The sequence below is a fragment of the Gopherus flavomarginatus genome, chromosome 20 (assembly GCF_025201925.1).
Source record: "Gopherus flavomarginatus isolate rGopFla2 chromosome 20, rGopFla2.mat.asm, whole genome shotgun sequence".
NCBI classification, from domain to species: domain Eukaryota; kingdom Metazoa; phylum Chordata; order Testudines; family Testudinidae; genus Gopherus; species Gopherus flavomarginatus.
In genome coordinates this window covers 21,873,406-21,892,496 of record NC_066636.1, presented here as the reverse complement: position 1 = coordinate 21,892,496, position 19,091 = coordinate 21,873,406, and the positions used below count along the sequence as shown (strand labels likewise).

The following is a 19,091-nucleotide window of genomic DNA, read 5'->3' as shown; positions in this document are numbered from 1 at the left end:
GGGGAAAAAACCCTCCCCAAAGGTGCTATTTTTCAGGTGGGTTTACCATCATTTTATTAATTTAAATGGATAAACTCAATTAGTCAAACTCATTACTTTCCAGCCTTTCACATGTTGGCACTGAATGGCTTCTTCACGGGGGTAGCCTGGCAGGTGTTGGCGTTAAAAAACAGACCTTCACGAGAGCACAGTGTAGTGAGCTGGCTGGGGGCTTGAGTGCACTGCTGCCCTCCGCTGGAATGGAATCAGAATGGCTCGGCTGTGCGTCATAGCCCCTATATTGCCGCTAATTAAGGAAATGCTCCTTAAGCTCAAGTGGCAAGGGAGCTGTGCTTTGCAGAGCAGAGGGATCTGAGTTGTGGCCCTGCTATCACTGTGAATTTCCACAAGCACGAGTAAGCATACAGAGAGTCAGGAAGCTTTCTATCTCCAGGGGCACCCCATCCCCTGTTGGAAATAAGTGAGTAATGGATACAAAATGCCACTTCTTCATTAGCCTTAAACTAAACCAAAAAATCTACAGCTACTTGTTATTCCTCTGAGGGGTCCAGTGATCTCACGGGAGCAGGACACTGGATTCTTACTGAGTCTCATGGATTTTGTCTTCTCCTGATGATCCCCTGCTCCAGATGGCAGCTAACAAACAGCAGGAACCCAAAACCAAGGAGAGCAAAAGCCCTGAGAAGAGAAGTTCTGAGGTTGGGGGCTTTGGTGTTTCCATTCTCACTTGTTCTCTGTGTTGAAAGGGTAGAAGTCACCTCTGGGCAGAGGGTCTGAATCCAGCCTGTGCACCACGTAAGCCCTCAAATCAGTGCTTAAGTAGCACACAGGCCCTCGGCCCAGGGGTTGAATTTTGTGCCAGATTCATGGCTCCAGAGAACAGATTCCTCTGTTCACAGAACAGGGCAAGCAGCCTATCGGCCTCTTCCGGCCAGCGCTCCTGGAGGAGGCACTTCTGGACATGAGACAGCATTCTGGTCTCCATGGCCCATCCAGTCCTTGGTCTCTCTGCTAAGGCTAACGATGAATGGATGGGCCAAGCGAGTGTTGTGTGCTGCTGGAAACCGGCCTGAGACCCACTGGAAAAGAGAAACACACATGGGAGACGGATCTCATGACCCTTGACAGGGGCAGGGTGGCTGGAAACCAGCGAAGAACAGAGCTGCCGTCCCCTACCCGGCGTCCCATCATCACCCCGCGCCATCCCTATTTCACCGTGAAGCAGTAGGTCCCATACGTCCTCTGCTCCTTGTTGGGGAAGCCGAAGCTCCGGATGCCGGGGTCCGGAAGGCCTCCGCAGTGGGTGCGAGGGGTGGTAATGGGGTAGCGGACGCTGCCGTCTGCCAGCCAGCCCCCGTCGCAACGGTCCAGCTGGGAGAACTTCCAGGCGGAGTAGAGCTGCCCGACCTTGGCGATGGTGGCCCCTTGGTTGCGGCAAGCCTGCCCTGCCTCTTTGAAGCTCAGGTGGCCCTGGATGAAATAGACCTGGCCTGGGGAGAGAGAGAGGGGAGGGGAGGGTGTCAAGGTGAAGGTCACACGGGACGCTGAGTGGTGTGGGGACCTGCCACAGAAATACCAAGGGTCCCTTTAGCCTGGCTAGAAAACAGCAGGTCCTGCCTAGCTCATGGGTAATGCCCACTTCATGGAGGTGGCGTGGAGCCATTGCACTGGAAGGAATGACCCAGACGGGGAGCAGGGGATATCACACCAGACGGAACTAGTGAGCTGACCCGGAACAGGAGGGGGTAACCAGCCGAGCCGAGCCGAGCCGAGCCTCTGCTCTGATCTTGTCTCCCTACGCTCTGAGGTCGCATGGAGCCGCTGCATTCCCTCTGGACATACCCCTCACAGCAGAGGTGAAGCAGAATGCGTCAAACCGATCCGTCTGCTTGTCCTTGGCCCCATAGGTCCGAATTCCGGGAAGGAGAAGCCGCCCCCCGCAGGGCTCTCGGAGGTTAATAATAGGATAGTGGACAGTCCCGTCGAGAATCCAGCCTGCGTTACACCAGTCCAGCCCTTCGGTCCACGCTGCGAGTTAGCGGGAGAAAAGGGGATGGGCAAGCGTCAGAACCAAGCTACTGGATACCTTAATAATGGCCCCGATTCTCCGTTTTCCAGCATATCGTGTAGAGCAAAGGGCAGTCTATCCCCAGCTCTGGGAGAGAGAGTGGTCCAGTGCTTAGAGGAATGAGTTCTAATCCCAGCTCTGGGATCATAGAATATCAGGGTTGGAAGGGACCTCAGGAGGTATCTAGTCCCATTCCCTGCTCAAAGCAGGACCAATCCCAACGAAATCATCCAGCCAGGGCTTTGTCAAGCCGGGCCTTAATAACCTCTAAGGAATGAGATTCCACCACCTCCCTGGATAAACCATTCCAGTGCTTCACCACCCTCCTAGTGAAATAGTGTTTCCTAATATCCAGCCTAGACCTCCCCCACTGCAACTTGAGACCATTACTCCTTGTTCTGTCATCTGGTACCACTGAGAACAGTCTAGATCCAGCCTCTTCGGAACCCCCTTTCAGGTAGTTGAAAGCAGCGGGGCGGTGGCATAGCTGTTTGAAGAGAGGGGTTTTGGGGGTCAGGAATCCTGGGTCCTATTCCCAGATCTGATGATCCTGCTCTCTAATGCTTCTCTAAACAAAAGCTGGCTGGTGTAATGATTCTGTAACATCCGATGCAGTGGGCTGTAGCCCACAAAAGCTTATGCCCAAATAAATTTGTTAGTCTCCAAGGTGCCACAAGGACTCATTTTTGCTGATACAGACTAACAGGGCTACCACTCTGAAACCTGATTACCCTTCTGTCTCAGATATTTACATGGCAATGATCTGTAAACCTATTAAACATCCTCAATAAATAAAGAGAGTAGTTTTTTTTTCCTCAAGCATATCTAGAGCAAAGTCTGTGAATTAACCACTAGAGGAGGTGGGTGAAACAGACGGTCACCTCTGTAGAGCTGCTGGTAAGTGGCGAGCCTGGCGTCCTGCTCCTCACAGGCCTTCTTAGCCTCAAAGTAGTTGAATCTGTAGCGCCCCTGGCTGGTCTGGTAGGGGAAGACGACACCTGGGTGATTGTAAAAGAAAGGGAGTGAGCTGGTATTCTGGGGTCAGAGAGCTGATCTGGAATCTCAGTGCAGGGTGCCGGCCTCTGCACCTGCTTAATAATTTTTTGACAGAACTCTTTTCTGTCGGAAAATGCAGTTTTGTCGAAATCAAAATGATTTGCGGGAATTTGTCGACTTTGATGACATTTTCTGTGGGAAATAGTTGACACGATTCGCTTAGCCTACCTTGTTTCGACACAGCGGAAGCATTTGGCTTCGTGGCCACTTTTCTTACATGATGTTATAATAATATAAAAACAGCCAATATTATTGCTACATACTAGTGTATATTTTGTATTCTATTAGCATGTTTCAATGTTCCCAAAATGTTCTGAAGTTTCTGAACTGAAATCCTTCCGAATTTTTGTTCCATGGTGAATTTCAAAATTTTGACTTCTCTTTCTGGATCCGGAAGGAAAACAAAGTTTGAAATGTCGGGATTTCCCATGGGACAGAAATTCTATTTCCCAACCAGATTTGCTGGCACCGTGGAACCCCCATGGTAATATTCTGTTACAGCAGCGCATCAAAGGCTCACGTGAGATCAGAGAGACAGAGCAAGAGAAGGTCCTTGCCTCGGAGAGCTCACAGTCTGAACAAACAGACAGAGGGTGGGAGGGGAAACTGAGGCACAGTGGCTTGCTCAAGGTCACAGAGCAGGGATTTGAGGAGCAGCGGCTGCAGAGACCCCCTGGATTGAGCTTAGGGATGGCTGGAAGGACCCAACTCACCCCTATGCTCAGAAGGAGTTGGGGGTAGAGGGGAAGTGAGCTAAGACTTTTAAAACCACTTCCCTCATGGGCTCCCACCAGGGGATGCAGGTTCGCCCATCTCCCGCCGGGGACCCACTTCCAGGGAACGCAGCTTCCCCTGACCCCTCTTGGGGAACCCTGCCAAAGGACATGGCTCCCTCCGCTTCCCTCCAAGGGACTCCTGCCAGGGGACATGGCTCCTGCCGCTTCTCCCTGGGGGCCCCCTGCCAAGGGACTCAGCTCCCCCCGTTTTTCCTCTGGCCCCCTGCCAGGGGCCATGGCTGCCCCCAAAGCCCAGGGCTCCCATCAGCAGAAGGTCTCTCCCCTGAAGAGGACGGGGCCATTGCTGGCCGGAGGAGGACCGTTCCCAGGCCACCGTGGGAGCTGGGACTTACCGTCCAGCGTCAGTGTCAGCGACAGGCTCTCGTCCTCCAGCCCGTTGACCAGCTGGCAGCGGTAGCGCCCCTCGTCCTCCAGCGCTACCCCGGCGATGGTGAGGGAGGCGTCGTTGCGGTGGCCGCGCCTTAGCCGGACCCGCCCGCCCAGCTGCCCGTAGGTCTTGTGCTGGGCCCCGTTGGTGACCAGGATGATGTTCTCCAGCAGCTCGGCCGGCTCCACCTTGCTCCATTTCACCTTGTAGTGGGGGGGCCGCGCCCGCAGAACGCAGGGCAGGGTGACTGTGGCACCGCGCTGGGCGTGCACCACCTCATAGAGGGGCTCCAGCAGGTACTGCAGACGTGGGGTGGGGGCTGTGAGGAGACACCGGCAGGCGGAGGCGCATCAACCCCCCGGCCTCGCTCAGCCTGCAGCCTCCTGAGACGCTCGAGGATTGCGGCTCCGCGGCTCTCCACGTCCTGCTCTGTTTGCCTGCTGATGCCCTTCAATCCCAAACAGGAACCCCCACCCTGCTATTCCAGCCCTGAGCTCCCCCCAGCACCCCAATGCCCCTCAGTCCCAACTCGCAGCCCCACCCTGCTATTCCAGCCCTGAGCTCCCCCCAGCACCTCCAATGCCCCTCAGTCCCAACTCGCAGCCCCACCCTGCTATTCCAGCCCTGAGCTCCCCCCAGCACCCCCAATGCCCCTCAGTCCCAACCCGCAGCCCCACCCTGCTATTCCAGCCGAACTCCCCCCCAAGTGCCCCCGATGCCCCTCAGTCCCGACCCCCAGCCCCACCCTGCTATTCCAGCCCTGAGCTCCCCCCAGCACCCCCAATGCCCCTCAGTCCCAACCCGCAGCCCCACCCTGCTATTCCAGCCCTGAGCTCCCCCCAGCACCCCCAATGCCCCTCAGTCCCAACCCGCAGCCCCACCCTGCTATTCCAGCCGAGCTCCCCCCCCAGTGCTCCCGATGCCCCTCAGTCCGACCCGCAGCCCCACCCTGCTATTCCAGCCGAGCTCCCCCCCCAGTGCCCCTGATGCCCCTCAGTCCGACTCACAGCCCCACCCTGCTATTCCAGCCGAGCTCCCCCTCCAGTGCCCCCGATGCCCCTCAGTCCAGACCCGCAGCCCCACCCTGCTCTCCCAGTCCAGGGTTTCTCTTCCACATGCACTGCTGCTGCACTGGGGTCCTGATTTGCCTCTTACTGTCCCGGTTCCCTTCCCCTGCACCTCTGCTGAGCCTGTCGCTTCCCTTACTGGTCCAGCCCCGGGTGGGCACCCAACACCCAGCTGTGCTGGTGCACCTCAAACCAGCCTCCTGCTCTTCCCGTCCTCCCCCCATCTGTGACCGGGCACCTCAGCTTTAAACCGGGGCAGGTTGGGGCTCTGAGGTGATGCAGATGGGTTGGGACGAAGGTAAGAGCCAAACTGCCCCATGCTGGACAGGGGAAGGGGGGATTCGCTGGGAGGAAGAGAACATGGTTACCCACCTGGACCCCCAGTTGCCTTCTGGTAAATAGTTAAAGCAGTTGGCAGAGAAGAGAGGCAGAGTGAAGCCAGCAGCAGCAGCTGGTGCATACTTAGATGTGGGGCCAGGAACGTGCCTGAAAAAGGAATGATGTTTTGTTCTAGCAAGGCTCACCAGGTGACGCTCTTCCACATAGTCTCAAGTTATTTTGCTTCCCTTGAGTTTTTGAAGACGTTCCGCATAGTTAGAGTTTTGCCATGAAGCTTCGTTTCGGGGGAGCTGTTGCAAGCAGCAGGAGAGTTTGCTCACAGGGAGTACGTTGGAGAGCAGGGAACTGTATCCAGATCTCTGGCTAGCACCCTAACCACTGGACAATCTGGCTTCTCTCCCCCACTCATATAATCACAGCAATGTAGGACTGGAAGGGAATTCGAAAGGTCATCAAGCCCCCTGCGCTGAGGCAGGACCAAGTAAACCTAGACTGTCCCTGACAGGGGTTTGTCCAACCTGTTCTGAAAAACCTCCAGCGATGTGGATTTCACAACCTCCCTTGGAAGCCTGTTCCAGAGCTTAATGCCCCTGAGAAAGTTTTTCCTAATATCTCACCTAAATCTCCCTTGCGGTGGATTAAGCTCCTTACTTCCTGTCCTATCTTTAGTGGACAAGGAGAACAATTGATCACCATCCTCTTTATAACAGCCCTTAACATATTTGAAGACTATCAGGTACCCATTCAGTCTTCTTTTCTCAAGACTAAACATTCCCCGATTTTTTAACTTTTCCTCACAGGTCGGGTTTTCTAAACCTTTTGTCATTTTTGTTGCTCTCCTCTGGACGTTCTCCAACCTATCTCCATCTTTCTTAAAGCATGAGGCCGAGAATCGGACACAGGACTCCAACTGAGGCCTCACCAGTCAGACAGTTATCTTCTGTGCCTAACATACGACACTCCTGTTAATACACCCCGAAGGACATTAGCCATTTTTTGTTGTTGTTGCAACATTCAATTTGTGATCCACCCAAATCCCTTCCAGCAGTACGGCCGGCTCATGAGTTATTCCCCGTTTTGTGGTCGTGCATTTGAGTTTTCCTTCCAAGTACTTTGCACATGTTTTTACTAAATGTCGGTGCTGCAGGAGAGCAAGGGGACATCACATGTGTTGTGCTGGGTCAAGTAGAATGGATCATAGTTTGACCCTTCGTGTTATTGGCTGGCACAGCACCTAGTGCTGTGGGGCCCTGGGGTCATCGCAATAATAATAATTGTTAGCACCAGAATTCGGGTTTCTCTCTAATACTCACTCGGTCAAGCTCCCAGGGGGTCGCCGGCCACTTCTGACACAGGTGCTGTGGAGGGAAATGGGATTCAGTAAAGCTGGCCCATTGGTTCCCCACCCCCATCCCATTGGCTTTGCCTATGAAGAGCAAGAGGCGGCCAGGGCAGGCTGACCCAGTCGGGGTGAAAGAGGAACCAACTCATACCGCCACCCAAGGCTCAAACCATACCCAGAATGGGCTTCACCATGGTTCCGAATGCCTGAGGTTGGCCCACTGCCCATCAGTGCCAGGTGGCCAGACCAGCCATACAAGGCGTTCATGGTCTGCGTCCACTACCTCCCGGATCCTCAGCTTGCTCTAGGCCGAGCAGAGCTCAGTGGGTTGTTGGATGCTTCCCCGAGCTGTCCGAGATATCTCAGCAGGACCTTGTGAGGAGATTGGTTCCAACTAGAACTGGGGAAAAAAATTCGGCCAAGTTTTTTGCCCTAGAAAATGCAGATTTGGGTCAACCAAACCATTTCATAGACTGGTGTTGAATTCGCTGAATTTGTTTTGGTTGTAAGAATTTTTTTTTCCCTAAATCTGCACAATTTGATTTTTTCAGTCAAAGTATTTTGTGTGGACATTTATTTATTTAAAAAAACATTTGAAAAGGCTCATGGATTAAATGTTTTGTTTGCTCTGAATCAATTCTGATCAGCCCCAGTTTTTCAACGGGGCTGGAGAACTGGAAAAAAAAACCAAAAACAGTTCTTCACACAGCTCTAGTTCCAACACATGGTTCGTGCAGTGTCCCAAGAGATTTCTGAACCTCGCCCCAGATTCTGCCTCTGCTTCCATATCCCTCTCTGCCCCAAATTAATCCCAATGATACGTCTATGGCTGCTTCCACTGATAAGCAAGTGCTTTGTACATCTCTAGCATCTTCCCATGCAAAGATGACAAAGCTCTTTTTAGAAACATAAATAAGTTAAGCCTCGTGGCTTTTCAAAGAGGCCAGAGGTGGGCCAATGCCGCTGACTGCCAGTGGGATTTAGGCACCTCATTTTCTTAGGGTTGTTTGAAAGCCGCCCCTGGTCCCATACTGGGCTATTAGCAGGGCCCATTTTACAGACAGCAAAACTACGGCACAGAGAGACTAAGTGATGGCCTAATTTTACACAAGCAGAGGTCAGCGTTGGGGACTGAATCCTGAAGTCCTGGGGATGAAATCAACAGGGATTTTGCTACTGACGTCAGTGGAGCCAGGATTTCAGTCTGGGCTCTTAGTGCTATATTTTAATTTGCTATCATCATCTGGATGACAGTTGTACGTAGGCGACCCAGTCATGGACTGGAGTCCCATGGTGCAAGGAGCTGTCCTGCTGCCTCCTTCCCCACCCTCCACTTTTTAGTCCCCTCCTCTGACCCATAGCCCCAATTCTCCTACACTTTTCACAGTCATGGAGATCCGTGCAAAAATGAGTGCAAAGCGGGTGCAAACCGCCAGTGGATCGGTGCACACGTCATTTGCACCCCGTACGGAACGGGTGGGAATGACAGCAGAAGGTGCAAGGCAATGGAGGATAAAAACATGGTCTCTATAGAGCATCCCCCTACCCTGCCGCACCTCCAGCTCTACGCTAACTCTTCGAGGTCTGGCTCCCTACAACCCATTGCCCTCTGCAAGATCCACTCAATCTGTTTGTCTAGGTCATTCCTAGACATAAATTGCATTGCCCTGTGGCTTTCACATGTGTTGATTCTCTAGGGGGTTAACGTTCCTGGAATCCAAGGGGCTGGTGGTTGGAGGCTCTGTCTCTTTTGGTTCTCTGTTTGGACAGCATCTAGTGCCAAAGGTTTTTGGTCTGTAGCTAGGGCTCCTAGGTGCCTAGATCTCCCAATGCGCTAATACATAGAGATAGGCCCTGCCCAGAAGAGTTTACAATCTACATAGACAAGAGATGGGATGGAGGGAAGCAGCGAAGGGAAGTAACTGGCCCAAGGAGCCCCCAGCAGGCCAGTGTCCTACCCACTAGACAATACTGCCCTGCCTACTGAATCTTCTGAACCTCCTCTCACGTTGCTCGGGACCCACCCCCACCTTTGGGAATCATGGGTCAGAGACGATGAAGGGAGGCAAAGGAATATTACAGGAAGAGCAGGCGGCATGTGGCTGGGAGGGTGAAGCGAATTCAGCTCAACTCCTGCCCTCTACAGCAAACCAGCCTGGGGACTGGCCAACTCCCTGCCATCCTACAATAACCAGCATTGTCAGGCTGAAGGGCGGGGTCTGGATGTTTTGGCTCAGCTGCCTCTGACTAGTTCCAGCAATGACTAGAGGCTGAAAGTGAGACTGGGGTCCTGTTGCGCTAGGGGCTGTACGGACATGGAAACTGGGGAAACTGAGGCACTCAGCTTTGCTCTAGGTCACACAGCAGGTTAGCTTCAGAGATGAGACTACTCACATCTCCTCACTCCCATTCCAATGCCAGATCCACTAGACCAGGCGTGGCCAAACTTAGTGACCCTCCGAGCCAGACATGAGAATCTTTAGACTTTGGAGAGGCAGGGAGCACCTGCTGCGGTTCAGGGTTTCAGCCCCACTCCTGCTGAAGCCCCAAGCCCCAGCAGATGCATCCCGCTGGGCAGAAACCCTAAGACCCTTCTCCCCACTGGGCAGAATCCTCTACCCCACCATGCTGCTGCAAGGCAGAGGTCCTGAGCTTCCCATCCACCAAGTCTGGGAGGTGGAGAATGGGGGGAGACTTCATGAGCTGCACTCTAATGGTACAAGAATTCCCACCAGCAGAGCCCTGCATGGACACACAAAATTTGGCTCTGCATCTGAACCACATTTGTATCTGACCCACCCTCGACCTTTCATATGCATCTGCCCCAGCCCCCTCTTGCATTGTTAGAACCCTATGCGGACACACAAAATTTGGATCTGCGGCCGATCCCCAAAGGTGGTGAACAATGCACTCGCGTCCAGGGATGCAGGAATCCGTGGGCATAAAGCGGATAGCTGCGGATTTGCAGGGCTCTACATACCAGCTCCGGGTTCGGTCCTGTATCTTCTACGTTCACCAGGAAATCCTCCGCCAACCCACCGCACCCCTCCAAACCAGACCGGGAAACAACAAAGCGATCCTTTGAGAGCTCTCCTCCACCACCTGCTGCTGCACACCCGCCTGGGCCAGACTGCTGGCACAGGGCTGACTCAGCACCCTGTTATGCATCTGGCATGACGCACACTCGCAAAAGCCCGGTCCCGGCTCCGTCACAAACATCCCATTGTTGGGTGGGAGAGGAACGGAAAGACCAAACTTGCTGCTCCAGTGCTGTTGGGTTCATTGGCAGAGGCGGCTTCTGGCTCCTTCCATGGCCAGCGGACACGTCCGCTGGCATCGGGGACTGCGAGAGGCCTGCCTGCTCTGGGAGAGGAAATCCAAGAACCAGAGAATGAGTTTTGCTTGGGGAGATCTAGCCTTTGTGCTCTTTGGACAGCATCAGAATTGTCTGGGTGGTGGCTGTATCTCCTTTTCTCTCTCTCTCAATCCCTCCCTTCGGCCCAGGACCAGTAAACAGTTGGTGTGTCTGTCTTTTCCCCTTTCACAAGCAAGGAAGATGCACAATTTCCCATTGTGAGCATCTTTCCCTGTATTGTTCTGCTCAGCAGAACAGAGCGGCCCCAGTGAACAAGCCCATCTTTATATGCAGCCGCAGAGTTGGGGGAATTCAGAATAGATGTCAACACCATTCAGACCCACATCTCCTCCGAACCAGATCCAAAGCCGGTGGAAAGACTCCCATTCACTTCCAGGGGCTTGGGATCAGGTCCTTCGAATACGCTCTCAACTCACTTTACTCCAGGGAAAGTGGATTTTCCCACAATGCATCAGGCCACAGTCCCTTCCAGCAGCCAAAATCTGATGGCTCCAATTAAAGGAGGAACCTTCCCTATTGCACCAGGTTGACAGTGCAATGTTGTCGCATTGGTTGTTGGAATCCCCTTCCTGATCTCTGTACTGATCAGCTGATCCCCTGAAGCATGAGAGCTGATCATCCCCAAAAGGTCTGCAAATTAACTGGTCTTCTCCCCCCAACTCCCCCATCCTGCCAAACACAGACTGGCAGTGTTTGCTTGAAACTTACCCCACAATCTGCTAGCAAGGGTTGCTCCATAGGGGAAAAGGTTAATGGATTCTGATGATTCTCTGGTGCAGGGGAGTGGTTAACCCGACTGGGTATAAAAGAGGTGGAGTGGGTCTCGGCAATAAGAGGATCTAGGGTGTGGGCTGAGCACAAAACCAGTCCTCCATAACCCCGAAACACTTGTGTAATTTACATGACTAAAGTGCTGGTCAGTGGTACAGGCTTTTCCTCATTCCACCTACTCCAGGATTTTCAAAGGTGACGAGTGATTTGGGTGGCTCCTCTTTTGGGGACGGCCCAAATAAGACGCTGTGAGAGGGGCCTGAGTTTCAGAGAGCGCTGAAGAATCCGTACTCTGAAAACCAGGCCTCTTTCATGTGTCTCAGCTGGGCACTGGAAATCACTAGTGACTTCTGGAACAGGAGGCCAGGGTGTTCTAAAGGCCAAAATCCCTCATTAGCCCAAAAGAGAGATGCTCAGGAATGAGCAGGACTGGGTGAGGGCAATCCGGGGTCCTAGGTCCCCACCACGGCACAGCCCCCAGTAGTGCTGCTGCCTGGTCAGGGTTCCCCAGGATCACCCGTTTTCCAAGGCAGCCGTCCTGGGAAATGTGTCAAGGTGCTCAGTACATGCTGTCACTGCCAGATGTCCGGTTTTACGGGCTCAGGAGCGTCCCGGCTGTTCTGGGTTATTGTACTTTGGAGATACCAATGCTAGACTCTGTAATCTGGTTCTGGCCCGTTACAGCAGCAGCGGCACGCAGCTCCCTGTTCCTCTCCAAAACTGAAGCAGTGGTCCCCCCTCTCCTCTCTGGAGAGATGGGGGTTGTATCTGGGGATCCCCACCGGCTGCGTTCACACCCCTCCACACACTTCGGTAACGTACCTGCCTCATTTTGGCAGGGCCTGACCCTGAGGCCGCTGAAGTCGATGAAAAGGCTCCCCATTCATTTCCCCAGGCTTTGGATCGGGGCCTTGGTCACGACACCGGCCCCCCTGCTCTCCCTCCAGCTAAGGCTGGAGATGATCATCTGTCTCTGAAAGGAGATGCGGAAAAAAAACAACGGGGACACAATGAGGCTGTGTTCTGGGGACGCAGCATGGAACTGGGCCTTTTCATTCAGCACCTCCCTCTGCCCCCCCGCCCCGGTACCCCTGCCCTGAAGATCCATCTCCAGGGAAGAAGGAAATGTATATCTCGGATGAAACACAAGACAAGCAGCAGTTTGTCTCTGGCAGCAAGGGACAAAATGATCTCGGCCTCTCTGTGACACGCACTCAACTGAAAACAGGCTTCCCCGGCGGCCCGGATGAAAACAAGTCTCCGGGCCTCACTCTCATTGCCTCGAACACCGCCCTTTAAACTGACACGCCATTGCATTCACAGTCACGCACACCTTAAGGCCCCTTTGTGCTGCCAGGCTGTACAAAGGAACTGGATGCCAAAAACTAGGGGGAGAAAAATCATTTTTCGGGGACTTTTTTTGAAAAATGTTGGTGAAAATGGAGGTTTCCCTCAGAAATTTCAGTTTCAACAAAACAGTCGTTTTCCTCCAGAAAAATCTAGCTGCTTATCCGGCCCCATGCCACATAACCCCCCACAATATCAGTGAATGTACGTGCTTGGCACGTGTTTGACTTGCTGCTAGTCCCATGTTAGGAGTGGGGTACTGAGGCACGGCGAGATGAAATGACTTGCGCAACTGAAGTCTGTGGCGGATTAAACCCAGATCTCCTGGCTCCTCCTCTTCCGCACGAATTCACTTCTTTGCACACCGGGGTGGTCAGAGTTGGCAATCTGCAGCTAAGCAATGACCCTGATCTTCAGCTGGGATAAACTAGTACGAAGCTAAGGGATCTGTGCTGATTTACATCAGCAGAGGATCTGGCCCCTTGAGACCAAGGCCAAAGTTAGTGGGGGAGGGGTGGAGTCAGAGTCTGGCCATGTGCTGTTCTAAAAGGGATGCGGGGGGGAGGCAGGTAAATGAGTCCCCTGGATCTGTTTGACCCACACCTGAAGAATGTGACAGCACCATTAATGGCACTGGGGACAGGACAAACGTGCTTTTTAGCCGGGGAGGGGAGGGCAAGTCTTGCTGTAACCAGACCGTGGTGAATGGAGCGGCCTCAGATGGTCATGGCTTTGCACCAGAGTGACCCGACTCTTCTGGTTGACCGGAGAGAGGCCTTATTGGTGGGCTGATGTATTGAATATTGATGGATCTCTTAGACTGCAGAGGGTCAGCAAAGGTTCAGTCAGCTGAGGGCTACAGCATCAGGACTATTATGATCAATATCATTACAATGAGAGGCCCTCAGAGCACACAAGAAACAGCTGCAATTTATCACAAGTCCCTTGAGCAACAAAGCCACAAACCAGGCCCCTGGACACTGAGAATGGACACAAATCAGATGTCGAGAATTATAACATTCAAAAACCAGTTGGAGAGCGCTTCAACATCCCTGGACACAATATTACAGACCTAAAAGTCACAATTATTTAACAACAAAAAAACTTCAAAAATAGACTCCAACGAGAAACTGCAGAACTGGAATTAATTCGCAAACTGGACACCATTAAATTAGGCTTGAATAAAGACTGGGAGTGGATGGGTCATTACAAAAACAAAGCTATTTCCCCACGCTAATTTCCCCCCTACTGTTACTCACACCTTCTTGTTAACTGTTTGAAATGGGCCATTTTGATTATCACTACAAAAGTTTTTTGTCTCCTGCTAATAGCTCACCTTATTCGATTAGTCTCTTTAGAGTTGGCATGGCAACACCCATCTGTTCATGTTCTCTGTATCTATCTATCTATCTATCTATCTATCTTCCTACTGTATTTTCCACTCTATGCATCTGATGAAGCGAGCTTTAGCTCGCAAAAGCTTATGCTCGAATAAATTTGTTAGTCTCCAAGGTGCCACAAGTACTCCTCGTTCTTTTTGCTGAAATCCAACAGCAGACATGGAAAGACTGCATGGTGTTTAGCCCTGTGACTAGCATCATTCACATCTCCTGCTGGGGCAACCTGGAGCATCAGTCACTCTCTTCTTCATCATCATCTTCATCATAACGCTAGTGCTTCCCGATGTGTTTTCCACGGGCCGGCCAACATCTTTATCATGAGTTCCGCTAACGCTCAGACCTACCCATAAGTATTCCAACCCTTTTCCCCTTGTCCGGACTTCCTCCCCCCACTAAATTAGTGGTGCCGCCTTTTTCATATGCTCCCTGGTTAGTTCCCTTTTCACTCGTTAACATGGGTGTCACACAGTTGCCATAGCGACGTGTGGCCGAGCTAAAATTCCCCAAGATGTTCTTACCAGTCATCTTGCCATATTAATAGATACATTGCGATAGCTTTTCTAAAACATCAGCAATCAGCACGGCTTGTCCTCTAATCTTGGCAATTTACGGCTACAGGGTGCACTAGTGATCTTGGTGAACTAGCAGCTTGGTGAACCAGTCGTGTCAACCTCGTTCAGGCCTCAGGCCTTGTGTGGCTAAGCCGAGTATCTTACAGGCCTGAGACTCTGCGTTATGACATTAATTTATACGTATGTGTTATATTTCACCTCTATATCCCAAATAGACTTGATATCCTTTATTCTTGGCTACAAGAGAACCTCAGATGAGGCCCACTGAGAGCTTGATGGTTGAAATGAGCTCCTTGCCGCGTAGGGCTTGATTCTAAGCCACTATGGACAAGCTCCCTGAAAGGAATTGAGGCTCCTAACTTGCGTTGATTTCAGCAGAAGTCAGGAACCTAAATACCTTTGAAGCCCCAGCCCCTGTTTTCTACACTTGGGGCAAGGAGAGCCACCTTAAGCCCCCTTTGTGTTCCCCATATTCTGAGGCCATGCAGAGCCCTTCCTGGTGTAACTTAGAGCAGCACTGGGGCTGCCCAAACTTACGCTCTGCTCCTCATGGGCTGCTCTGTCTCCTGAGAAGCACAGCTGTAGTGGAGTGTGATCCACCCCCTACACCAGCATCTGGGAGCAGGGCCCTCTCACTGCCGCCACACCAGCTGGGGAAGCCCCCAGTGCACGGAGGAGTCCTTAAAAAGGTCCCTTTGTGCCCATATTAAGGCTGCTTTGTACTGCCGGAGTGGCCTTTGCATTGCTGAGAACTGGGCACAACTCATCTGCCCAGTGGTTGGGCTACATGGTGATTTGGGTCCAAATATAGGGTCAGATCCTCAGCTGGTGTAAACCAAAATTCAGTGTGATGCAAAGCGGTCAGTGGAGGGACACTGATTTACAGCAGAATCTACCCTCCCCACTTATTTTTTAAGGGGACAAGAGAATTCTTTGCATTGAATTGAGCTCTGGTGAATGGTGCAGCCCAGAAGCTGGACCCTTCTCTTTCCCCAAGAGCAGGTAAAGCAGCGGTTCTCAAACTTTTGTACCGGTGACCCCTTTCACACAGCAAGCCTCTGAGTGCGACCCCCCCCTTAAATATATTTAAAAGTGTTTTTCATTTATAACACTACTATAAATGCTGGAGGCAAAGTATGGTTTGAGGTGGAGGCTGACAGCTCACGACCTCCCATATAATAACTTTGTGACCCCCCTGACGTGTCCCGATCCCCAGTTTGAGAACCCCTGAGGTAAAGCACTTTGCAAGTTCTCCACACCTGCTCCTCCCTACACCCCTATCTTTCCCCTGCAGGGCGTGCCTCGGACGACGGGGTGCACTCTTCACGACCCATTCAACCCTTGGTCTCTCCAGGAGCCTGCCAGCCAGGCAGTTACTTTTGAAATGCAGACACCTCTGCGCTGGGAGCTGGGCTGAGACCCACATGCTCATTTCCTATAGTCCCACCAGCTCAGGGTGACTTTTACCAGCAGGAAATGAACTGAAACCAGCGACCTAGAACTGAAGGACTCCCGGTCCCATCACGAGCCCGTTAAAGCTCTCCAGCCCTGTCCAGTTTCTTTAAGTTCTAGCCAAACACGGGCATGAGAACTAGACAAAACTTGGCTGCTTCCTCCCTGCTCAGACTAAAATAAGCAACCACTTTCACTCCATGGGCCAGATCCTCAGCTGGGATAAATCAGCGCAGCTCCCTCAGCTTTAGCACGACACTGATTTACCCCAGGTGAGGATCTGGCCCGATACGTGAGAAGGCAAACGAAGGAGAGAATTTACACTGGGACCCCTTTACACCACTCTGGCAGCCCAAAATCAGCCTGCAAGGAGTGTAAATGTAATGTATGACCCCTTTATGCCACTGTATAAATGTAAACCAGGGCCAATGTTTGCATTAGATAAGGGCTAGATCTCATTAAAAAGCCCCCTTTGTTGATTGCATAATGTTTTGATTGGCTTAAAAAAAAACAGATGAAGCATGAAGATAAATGGATTGAAATCTTAGGGTTTAATGATTAATTGGGTAATTGCTTTGTTTGAGGTCACTTGAATTTTATCTGTGTCAACTGGCAGGGGTAAGAAGCCAGATTCTCATTAACGCTCGGGCTCAGGGGTGGGCAAACTACAGCCCAGGGGCCACATCCGGCCCTCCAGATGTTTTAATCTGGCCCTTGAGCTCCAGCCGGGGAGCGGAGGCAGGGTCTTGATCCACTCTGCATGGCTACTGGAAGGAGCGGCATGTCTCCCCTCTGGCTCCTACGCATAGGGGCAGCCAGGGGGCTCCGCATGCTGCCCCCACAGCTCCCATTGGCTGGGAACTGCAGCCAATGGGAGCTGTGGAGGCGGTGCCTGCGGACAGGGTACTGCGCAGACCCACCTGGCTGCACCTCCATGTAGAAGCCAGAGAGAGTACATGCTGCTGTTTCTGGGAGCTGCTTGAGAAAAGTGACCCTGGAGCCTGCCACCCTGACTCCCTCCCATGTCCCAAACCGCTGCCCTAACCTTGACACCCCTCCCACCCTCCAAACCCCTCAGTCCCAGCCCGGAGCACCCTCCTGTACCCCCAACCCCTCATCCCTAGCCCTACCCCAGAGCCCACACCCCCAGCCAGAGCCCTCCCGCACCCCAACCCCCAATTTGGTGAGCATTCAGGGCCCACCATACAATTTCCATACCCAGATGTGGCCCTCAGGCCAAAAAGTTTGCCCACCCCTACTTTAACTGGTTCCCCCTTTTTTTTGCACCCCTGAGTATGTCTACACGGCAAAAGAAGATCTGCGGTAGCAAGTTTCAGACCCTGGGTCAGTGTAGATGTTCCCACTCAGGCTGGTGGCTGGTTTTAAAACTCAGCAAGGAAGGATGGGTCTGAGAGCCCAGGCTTTAGCTGGAGTGGGAATATCGAAATTGTTCTTGTTAGCCCCTTTCACGTGAGCCCGAGTCAGCTGATCTAGGCTCTGAGACTCACTGCCGTAGGAGTGGGGGTTCGCCGTGCACACATACCCAATTTAATTTGGTTTGGGGGTGTGTGTGTGCAGGAAATAATACTGGGCCAGACCCTGAGCTGGTACAAACTGATGTTGCTTCAGCCAAGCCATGCTGATTTACAGCAGCTAGGGAGTTGGCCCAGAATTTGGAGCCAACTATGGTCTTGATTCTCCTTTTGCTTGCACTGGGTTAATGCGAGGCTGACATCACGGCTGGTAAAGTCATCTCAGTGGCAGAATTATCACCGTGTCCAGTCCTACGTTTCTATGGTTATTAAGATAGCCTCTAAGGGCCCACCAAGAGCAGGGCCCCAATGTGCTAGGTGCAGTACAAACAGAGTAGATGGTCCCTGCCCCCAGGAGCTAATACCACCGAGCTCCTCTCCGGGGCTTTTGTAAGCAGTACATCTCAAAGCACTTCACAGTATTTATCCTTACAGCACACTTGTAAAGCAAAGCAATTAGCCCCATTGTACAGGTGGTGAAACTATGGCACAGAGAAGCTAAGTGACTTGCCCAGGATCACCCAAAGAGTCTGTAGCAAAGCAGGGAATTGACCCCAGCTCCACCAAGGTCAACGCGATTGCCTCCAACCATTGGGCCATCCTAAGACATACACAGGCTAAGGAAAAATCTACAACACACAAGCAGAGTGACTAATGGGCAGGCAGCAGACGTGTTCATTCCACTTCCTTTTGAGAGACAGATTTCGATCTCTGACACTGCAGAAATCTGGAGTAACTCCCATTACACCAGTGTCATTCCACTGAAGTTAACAGAGATCAGAATCTGACCCAGTGCCTTTAAAATTAACAAAATGTATCCACGTCACTTTCCAAAAGGTTGTTTTAGTTTATTCAGCGTCAGTTCATTTCTCCTCCTCTGCTTTCTCGAGTCTTGGATTTCGCACTGCCTCTGTATGTTACAAACACCTCTCAGCGAATGCAGATGCAGAGAAAAAAAATGAAATCACACTCTCTGTTCCCCACACCCACTGCCTGCCCATACAGATGTGTGAAATAATTTATAAACAGTACCGGCTTTATTAGGAGCATAGAATTTATAAACAGTACATGCTGATGCAGCTTCTCTGCCCCCAGCTGGGAGATGAAACTTTCTCTCCTTTTCAGCTACTGGTCACCATGGAACTGGGCAAAAATTTTCAGTTCAAACTTTTTTTTGGTGAAAATTGTCGATTCTATGACACCAAAATGTTTTGTAAATTCACATCGAATTCACCAAATCATTTGTTTTGAATAAAAAACAAACAAAATTCAGAAAAGATCAAAACATTTTGTTTTGATGACATTTTTGAAAAAGACTGATTTTTTTGGTTTGAGATCAATTTCTGTTAAGAAATTTCATTCAAATTCACTACTCAAAAGCAAAATTTTAAATCTTTTTTTTTAAAAAAAAAAAACAAACCTTTTCAATGCTCTGAAAATTTCAAAAATTTTGTTTTTAGTTTAATCCAAAATATTTTTAGGAAGGATTTTTCAGAATTGCCAGCAAATCAAAACATTCAATTTTCACCTAGCACTGTTCTACAGTCCAATCCATCTAATCTCATATCTACACAAATCCGTTGAATCTAGAGAAAAAAGTACTTT

At 51.5% G+C, this 19,091-nt stretch overlaps 1 protein-coding gene across 2 annotated transcripts; it reads right to left on the bottom strand.

The window, feature by feature from the left end:
• Positions 1–406: 406 nt before the first annotated feature.
• Positions 407–10,479, bottom strand: HAPLN2 (hyaluronan and proteoglycan link protein 2). 2 transcript variants are annotated; one of them, XM_050930531.1, is made up of 7 exons: positions 10,017–10,479; positions 7,008–7,052; positions 5,728–5,841; positions 4,254–4,607; positions 2,950–3,066; positions 1,843–2,028; positions 407–1,490 (listed from the first exon to the last, which is right to left on the bottom strand). In XM_050930531.1, the coding sequence occupies exons 3-7, from the start codon at positions 5,813–5,815 to the stop codon at positions 1,207–1,209; spliced, it is 1,029 nt and encodes a 342-aa protein (XP_050786488.1). In that variant the 5' UTR covers positions 5,816–5,841; positions 7,008–7,052; positions 10,017–10,479; the 3' UTR covers positions 407–1,206. The 2 variants fall into 2 exon arrangements, with proteins under 2 accessions (XP_050786488.1, XP_050786490.1); XM_050930533.1 differs by having other exon boundaries at positions 7,008–7,054; positions 10,042–10,479.
• Between the last annotated feature and the right edge of the window lie 8,612 nt (positions 10,480–19,091).

Excerpts from the sequence above, each read along its gene's own strand:
- HAPLN2 (XM_050930531.1), bottom strand. The coding sequence starts at position 5,815 with ATGCACCAGCTGCTGCTGCTGGCTTCACTCTGCCTCTCTTCTCTGCCA. Across the intron at positions 4,608-5,727 it reads GAAGGCAACTGGGGGTCCAG|CCCCCACCCCACGTCTGCAG; the intron begins GTGGGTAACCAT and ends GTCTCCTCACAG. Across the intron at positions 2,029-2,949 it reads TTACCAGCAGCTCTACAGAG|CGTGGACCGAAGGGCTGGAC; the intron begins GTGACCGTCTGT and ends GCTAACTCGCAG.